Source organism: Diadema antillarum, unplaced genomic scaffold (assembly GCF_040938485.1).
Source record: "Diadema antillarum isolate AM-2024a unplaced genomic scaffold, OU_Dant_1.0 scf00000146, whole genome shotgun sequence".
Lineage (NCBI taxonomy): Eukaryota > Metazoa > Echinodermata > Echinoidea > Diadematoida > Diadematidae > Diadema > Diadema antillarum.
This window is the reverse complement of record NW_027271035.1, coordinates 813901-822553: the sequence shown is the minus strand read 5'-3', so window position 1 is coordinate 822553 and position 8653 is coordinate 813901. Positions and strand designations below refer to the sequence as shown.

Here is an 8653-nt window from a genome sequence, read left to right as displayed (position 1 = left end):
ACACAAAGGAATTGTTTCACTGCAATCTTCTCTCAACCTCCTCCCTCGCCTGGTGCCATGCTTTATGTACGGCCGTGCAAGCGGGCGACGCGGGATTGCTGTCGCAGAAGAAATACGTTGCCACGGCGACAGCAAGTAGAAGCACCAGCAGAGAGATGAACATCATGAAGCAAGGTGACCCACCTGAGAGATGGGAAAGAAAAAAATAATTGACACTGATAAAAGAAACATCCAATATGTGATATCAATTTGCAATGGAAAATTATGAAAGGACAATGAATATTGGTGACAGACACAGATGTATTCATCACTCACATATCTCCTCTATGTTTGCAACCTGTCGATACATTGCAAAGCTGCAACGTTCACGCTGTAGGGCTCATTGGCTTTAATCTACACAAATTTGGTCAGGTGTTTCTCCTGGTTATATATTATTTCATTTCTGGAGGCTGATAATATAGTATCAATCTCTGAGTTCTCCTTTCATATTTTTTTTTAATTTTTTCTTGGACGAGTATTACTGCTAGTTGTGTGTGAGACAAAAACAAAATGACAAATCATTCTTTCTTTCTTTCTTTCTTTTTTTTTTTGGGGGGGGGGGCATCCTTGAAGAATAGATTCTTTCTTTTTGTGACCAAAGTTCAATTATTCTCTTACTAGTAAGCAAACAAACATACCAGATGTCTTTCCATCCTTGTAAGTTCTGCTGGCATCTCCATTTGAATGAGCATGATCTAAACATAAGAAGAAAAAAAAGAGTGAAAAGCATGATAACGAGGCAAAACGATTCCCTTCAATTCACTTTTCATTTCATCTGTCCTACCAAATTTGGTTTTTACTTATTTGCAATGTTCAGAAACAGATTGCTGCATTATTTGAAAATAATACTTGGGCATTAAATTCCATTTATGCTCAGTACCACACACACACATCAGACAAGAAAGCATTGAGTAGGGATATACATAAAATGTGAGAAATTAAAGCATACTATTCACATATATGTGCCTGGACTTCTTGCAAATAGTGATGGGTTAATATTATTTGCTGGCTATTGCTGGTCACCTGGGACAAACGGCCAGGGATTAATATCATGTTGCCATTTTTCAGTGCATCTGTATTTGTGTGGGTGTGGGGGGTGAATCACTTCATTGGGTTAGCAAGCTCTACTTTGCAAGAAGTCGAGTAGTATCTCTTTCGTGCCCGAGTTGCGACTCTCCCACACGCTAGCCTTTCATGTATGCATGCATAGCCAAGGGATCCTTTGGATGCTCTTAGATTTTGCAAATCTGCCACACATGATACTAGAGCAAAAATGAATCCTGAACTGCACGATTATACTTGGCCACAGCATAATTCATCTATCACTCCCATATTTCAACATGTTTTACAGCTGTGATGTTATTCATGAAGGATATGACTACTGGTGATCTTCCACTCATTGCTAGGAATGCATTCTTAATAACATTGATCTTCATGCCTAACTGCTGTGGATACATACCAGTACAAATTTTTCTGCTACAATAGTACCAGTACTTTACATCCATCAAGGAATGTCAAGTAGCTAAATCTGTGCCTTGTTGCATAAAAAGATGCAATCAACCATAAAGTAAGAAAATTAAACATAGGTTAGGAACCAGCCAATAAGAAATGAGTATTCAGAGATTTTCTGTGAATCGCGACTTTCCAATGATTTCGCGAGTGGTTAAATTCGCGATCGTGGAGTACCATACTGAATGGAGAAATGTATATGTGTGCTTCACGTTCATATCGGGATCAGAGTTATCATTCCTGCATGTCTTTAATTTCGTGAATAGCACCTGACTCGCAAAATTTGAGAAAGTAAAAACCTCGTGAAATATTCGGCGTATATAGTATGTTTGATTTTCTGGCTTATGTTTCATCTCAACTTTAATGCAATAGGGCTCTGATCTTCCATTCATCCAAACTGCACTAACTTACGTCCTTCTTCCAAAAATCAAATTGGGGAAAGGCACCATCCTACCTTGTTCTTCACATTCCTGGAGCCCTTCGGCCAGCTCCGCCCTTTTCTTAGCCTCCTGCGCCTCCTGATACTCCTTTCTCCTCCTCTCTTTGTCTGCCATCTTCTGCCTCTTTCTCAGTTCTCTCTCCTTGGCCTCCGTCTCTTTCCTCTCGGCTTCTCTCGCTGCTTCTTTGGCTAGGAGGGATAAAAGGACGAGGAGGAATCCACGTCAGGAAACATAGTTTAATGAAAGGTAATTTTGACTATCATGATCAATTTGATCTTGGCGCCTGCACTGAAAATGAGCATACAGTCGACTCCTGTTATAACAAAGTCCTCGAGACTGGCAGTTTTCTTTCATCATATCGAAATTTTGTTATAACCAAACAAACAAACAACAAAAAAACGTAAAGCGGATAATGTTTAGAACTGAATTTTTAATTCATCGTAAGCTGAATTTGGTTAAAAATCGTGTTCGTTATAACGGAAGTGCAGGTATAATCCAGCAAGAGACACATAACAATCACTGTCATGATATATGTATCAGGAGGAAGACTTGAAGTCAGCACACCAAATTAAAAGAAAGGAAATTTTTACTGTCATCATCGATTGTGTCTTGACTGCCAACATTTCAAATGGCGGTATGATCCTGCAAAGTGGCATAAAACAATCACTGTCATGATATATGCTGAAAATTACAGAAATATTGATTCATATAGATGTGAGACACTGCAGCATGCAACGTAAAAGTGATTTCTGTTCATTCACTGTCAAAGAGTTTGATCTCAAGGGAATTTTATTTCCTGTTTGACACTTTGATTGATGGCACAGGATACCACTGAGAATTAATGAAGTCGTGCAATAATATATTGATGCTTTAAAGGGTGAGTACAGTTCTGGTCGAGGTGAAGATTTAGCTTTTAACTTTTCGTGAGATATTCAGAAACCACTCTATGAGATGTCAAAGAGCATGCAGTTCTAAGGGGTGTCAAAAGTTTATTCGATGAAAATCGGTTTTGAAATGGCTGAGATATCTAAAAACAAGGTGAAACAAAGAGATACTAATAAAGTTGGGGCATGTCGCCTTTTATTATTAGCACTTTTTTGGATATCTCAGCCATTTGAAAACCAATTTTCATCAAATAAACGTTGAATCCTTCTTAAAATTACATGCTCTTTCATATTTCATACGAGGCTTTTCATTATCTCACTTAGGAATGTTCAAAACGTGAATCCCTACCTCAACCAGTACTGTACAGTCCCTTTAAGTATGGTGTAATTACATAAATTTTGTATAGATCACTCGTACCTCTTTCTTTCTCTTCCCACTTCAGTCTTTTCTTCTCCTGGATAGACTGAATTGACTGCATGTGTTCTACAACCTGGATAGAATTGAAAACAACATTAGAACCATGAATTTTGCGTACAACAACACTCAGTGGGAGATAGCAGCTGTATTAAAACTCTGTCAGCTATTTCAACTCAAAAAGTACAGAGATACTTAGGGCTTCACAAATTTTGGTGCTATTGAAAGTGCTTGCAGGCAAAACCTGGGCATAGCCTGAAGTTTGTCAAATAGAATAGACCCCAGTGAATTTACAGCATTGTAATAATAAAGGTTGTGTGGAATTTGTTGAATCTGCATGCTTTAGACTGAATGAATACCACTCTATGTTATTCATACAAGCAGTGCAGCTTTTTGTTTTTTATCCAAGGTTAAGATTGAAGGAAAACAAAGCTCATCAAGATAAGTTGAAAAACAATGCTGATACACTAATGAACTGTAGCAAGAAATGTTCAATCACATTGCCCAATTTTTAGAATAAAAGGGAACATAAATGGGATAATGCAGGATATTCACAGACTGAGGCACAAACCTTTGCAGATTTAAAAAAAAAAAGAATACACACTAATGCACACTAAAAGTATATTCTAGTTTTAACTCCAGGGTAATATTCTCAGCAAACTAAATCAGATTTCTTAAAAAAAAAAAAAAAAATATATATATATATATATATATACCGGTATCTTTAAAAACACATTGTTTTAAATGGTGTGTACACTTCTGGTCGAGGTGAGGATTTAGCTTTTAATGTTTTGCGAGATATTCAGAAACCACTCTATGAGATGTCAAAGAGCATGCAATTCCAAGGGGAATCAAAAGTTTGATGAAAATTGGTTTTGACATGGCTGAGATATCCAAAAACAAGGTGAAACAAAGAGATCCTAATTAAAGGCGTGGCCTGTCGCCTTTTATTATTATCACTTTTTTGGATGTCTCAGCCATTTAAAAACCAACTTTCATCAAATAAACATTGAATCCTTCTTAAAATTACATGCTCTTTCATATTTCATAACAGATTTCTCTTTATCTCACTTAGGAATGTTCAAAACATGAATCCCCACCTCAACCAGCACTGCACAGTCCCTTTAACCTTTCTGAAGGAAAAACAAACTACATAAACAAAATTGTAAATATATAGTACTTGGGACCTCTAAGCTCTGGTAAAGGGGGGGGGGGGGAATACATGTTGTTGTTCCATGCCATCATGGTTGTATAACACACAAACTCTTTGCAGATAAACTGCACATTACCTTTGTGCATTTGTAAACTCAATGGTTGTCTACCTTATTGATATTCAAATTGCTTTCACTGCACAGTTCTTACACTGGGACGGGGGTGGGGGTTGGGGAAGGGGTAGGGTGCAACTTTGAAAACAAAAAACACAAATCATTGCCAGGGTGAACTCTTACTCTCTGTGCACAACGTTTGCACTGTGTGTCATCAAGGCAGTCACCCACGATCTTGGCGAGCTGCGGCTCCAACTGATTCTCCTTCACGTCCAGCCATCGCAGAGCCCGCATATCACCGAGGCTGACCGGCAGGGTGGTCAGTCTGTTGCCCAGCAGGTCCAGGCGCTGCAGCATCACCAGCAGGCCAAAGTTCTCAGGGAGGGCATCCAGGAGGTTCTTGCTCAGGTCAAGGTGAGTCAGGCGAGAGAGCTGGGCACAGAAGCTATCCTGATAAAGACAGGGAAAGAATTGTGTCGCTTCAAAAACTGACACCAATGCTGTCCTCTTCAAAATTTGGTCCCTGAGCTTCAAGATTATGGGATGCTCAGCAAACAAATAGATTTTGGAATGTTCTTGTTTGTTTGTTGTTTGCTAGCAAATCTATTTCCCACAGAATCAACAATTATCCAGAATGTGGTAAAAAAAAAAAACAGTACACACCTAACATGATTTCAAACCAACTACAACAAAAAGTTGTAAACCACAGGACACTTTTATACAACAAAGTAAAATAAATGATTATTATGATAAGAATATTAGCACATGGTGATCATGTCAGACAGTTGCTCAATATACACACAACTATAGGGATGATTTTCTTTCCCTCTCACCCAACGTGCAATGAAAAAAAAAATGAATAAATAAAACAGTTCTTTTCAGAACACCCTGCGCCCTCTCTCCACCGATGCGTTTATGCCCACAAGGGCCCTGCATCGTATAGGGGCCTACATCCTGTAGATCCAAATAAGATTGTTAATGTTTCAATCATCTATATGTAAAATACAAGTTTAACAATGTACTTACGGGTAAGGTGACGAGTTGGTTGCATGACAGATCCACTCGTTTCACCTTTGTGAGGGCAGCCTGAAATTAAAGTTTGAACTTCTATGAATACTATGCACATTTTGAAAGGATACATCATTGTGACAGTAACTGTTCACTCTACACAATGTCTTAAAAATCAACCATCAATATCATTTTTTTTTCGATTTAACAACGTTCAACTTCTACATGTAAATGTATCAAGATTTACTTGAAATCAGGTAGTGATAAAATTTGATTCAGACTAGAGTGGAATGTAATGTATCAAACATTTGTCTAAACAAAGCCAAAGGGACTAGTTACTCTTTTAATTCTTTATCATTAACTTTACAAATACAGAGTAGAAATTATATCTGTAAACATGGTAAATATGTATTTGTAAACAAACAGTGAAACAATATGTGACCATTCAGTATGAAAATTAAGTATATTTGAGGTTCTGCCAATTTTAAAATCTTGTTGTAGACTAAGCTGGGCTGGGGGAGGGAGAAAACATTTCATTTGTTTCCAGTGACAACTGCAAGCTGTCTTCTTATTTTGGATGCCAACCATATTGTCCATAAACATATTCATAATGACATAGACTAGACAGTGACGTTGCCGTCGACAAGCAAAGCCGAAAGATTGCTTCCATTCTGCTTTTCTTTGATGGCAGCCGCAGCCGGCAGCCGGCAGTTTGTCTTCTAGAACATTACTACTATTACTATCCATTTGAACTGAAATAACAGTAACTTTACGAGAATAGAAGGCCTAAGTATTAGCAGAATACTAGCCTCGTAGGCCCACGAGCTACTACCATCGCTGTAAATCTACGGCTACGTGGCAAGCTAGGATTGGGAGGAGGGAGGGGGCGCCAGTATCAATTACTTGATCCCACGCCTACAAATTGACGTTAGTGCATCTCTTGCGGAATTACTCATCGTGTTTAAAGTGTGCTAAATTACTTCTTCCTAGGGTTCTACTCACAATTTCTTTGACGGGGACTTTCGACAGATTGCTCAGACTGAGGTCGAGTTCGTTCCCCTCAACCTTGTCCTTTAGTGAGTCTTTGGTTTCTTTGGTCGGCATCTCCACAAAATTTCAGCTGGACGAATGAGAAGATCTTTGATGTTATGTACCAGGTACCAGTGTACCCAGCGGTCGCTTGTTGCGCGTAGACACTACACGTACACAGCCGTACATGACATTACCCATAGCCATCACATGGACTGTATGGTATGGTGGATCGTGTAAGCGTACGTGTCCACTTATGAAATCTGTGTCTGCTGCCCTCAAAGTTTATTGATTGTGAAGTAATGGACTTTCTGGACCTCACGTGAAATTACGAATTAGAGATCAGTGATTTCGATCAATACATTTCATTTCATTCCAGCACAACCAGAGAGGTAGTTGTGTCTGAGGCTATGGTTACGTGTATTGGTAATATCAGAACAAAATAGCTATCGTTGGCGAATGCAGAGAAAACCACAGAAAACAAATGCCAGTTACCAGTCAGCTGAAATCGATCGCAAAGTGAATCTACTGAACTCTGACAAAAACCAACAAATTGGCATTTGGTTCACTTCAAAAGATATAGGCCTATTTATTTTCCTTAATTAAATTTCATGGACTTTCAAAAATGTACATGTATGATGGTGCATTTGATTGTCATGATACGTCTCTTACATCCTATCATTTAGCCATCTTGGACTGACAGAAGTAGGTGACGTAGTATTGTACTAATTTCCTCTGTTCTCAGTCCTCATTTCTAATGGAATATGTTTTCCTGGTTTAAATTTAAAAAAAGTGGAGGGGACTTATGCATTGTATGCAAAATACCGAAAGAACGGCCATAAGAATAACGGCAACAACACGTCAGAAATCGGCCAAAACTTCACAGACTTATTAGGAAACAGGTTATGCCCTGCTATGAGGCCACTCTCTTTATATCGGTTGGCAGAGGGTGGAAACGAAAAGGGTATTAAAATAATCGTGTCTGAAACAGGCAATCGTAAATTTATATAAAAGAATAAGATTCGCAAAACGGATTAAGCGTCATATTTAACTATTTCAAAGTAAGTCTGCAGTTAGGTATAGATAAGTAAGACTTTTCCAATGATGCATTTATTGCTATATAAGAATAAATATTCTTGAAGTTATGATGAACAATATCCAATGTTTTCTTATTATTTTCTAATTTCAGCACTTTTAATCCAAAATATCTCGCCTTGACAAGAATGGAGTCAACTTCTTTTGCAATCAAACCTTTATATAAATTATGTAAGCCCTATATATATATATATATATATATATATATATGCATATATATATATATATATATATATATATATATATATATACATACATATATATACATATATATATAATGTATTATATATATATTAAAATTATATATCATACATGTATATATATATATATATATACATTATATATACACACTCATCCTCCTGACACCACACCACACACAAGCAAATCCCCACGCCTTAAAAGCCCTTGAAAAAGGCTGGTGAAACAGCCGAAAGCTCGGGGAATAAAGGCAAGACTGAACATCACTGTTCATAACGTCTATACTGCAAGTTTTCCTTCCGTCATAATACAATGCAAACATACGCCCTATTTACATGCTTTATAAGCACCACGCAACACATCCAAAGCATAAATACCTACTGATTTTCTACATTGGTTGATGGATATGTATAGCTTTCTGTGTTATACATTACAGTTACCAAAATACTTAATACACACACAAAAAGCATTCACGGGTGTTTCAAACTATCATTGTATAAATCAAGAGCAAAGCTTGCCTGCTTTATTTAGTAGCATATTGTTGGGTTCAATGAACTGTACAAAAATAGCAAAAGTGTGGAATTCCATGGGAAAAAGTTTATTATATTACAATAAACACGCAGTAGACTGCACGAGAGCGAGGTTACTGATGAAGCACAAGCGAGATAAAAAAGTACAGAAGCGAATTTTCAAACTGCACAAGAGTTAATGAAAGCGGAATTATGTCGTTGTAGTTTAGTACAGTATTATTTCGCCAAGTTAAAAACAATG

General features: G+C 37.6%; 1 protein-coding gene across 1 annotated transcript; it reads right to left on the bottom strand.

Moving 5' to 3' along the window:
- On the bottom strand, positions 1-6713 carry LOC139721619 (leucine-rich repeat-containing protein 59-like). Its single transcript, XM_071632951.1, has 7 exons — positions 6563-6713; positions 5579-5638; positions 4736-5002; positions 3291-3363; positions 2003-2176; positions 678-734; positions 1-183 (listed from the first exon to the last, which is right to left on the bottom strand). The coding sequence occupies exons 1-7, from the start codon at positions 6662-6664 to the stop codon at positions 17-19; spliced, it is 900 nt and encodes a 299-aa protein (XP_071489052.1). The 5' UTR covers positions 6665-6713; the 3' UTR covers positions 1-16.
- Positions 6714-8653: the final 1940 nt, after the last annotated feature.

What these genes read in the sequence shown, in the direction of transcription:
- LOC139721619 (XM_071632951.1), bottom strand. Translation starts at nt 6,664, where the DNA reads ATGCCGACCAAAGAAACCAAAGACTCACTAAAGGACAAGGTTGAGGGG. An exon ending in GCAAACGTTGTGCACAGAGA is followed by an intron (nt 3,364 to 4,735) that starts GTAAGAGTTCAC and finishes AATTCTATCCAG; the next exon opens with GTTGTAGAACACATGCAGTC. An exon ending in GTGGGAAGAGAAAGAAAGAG is followed by an intron (nt 2,177 to 3,290) that starts GTACGAGTGATC and finishes TATCCCTCCTAG; the next exon opens with CCAAAGAAGCAGCGAGAGAA.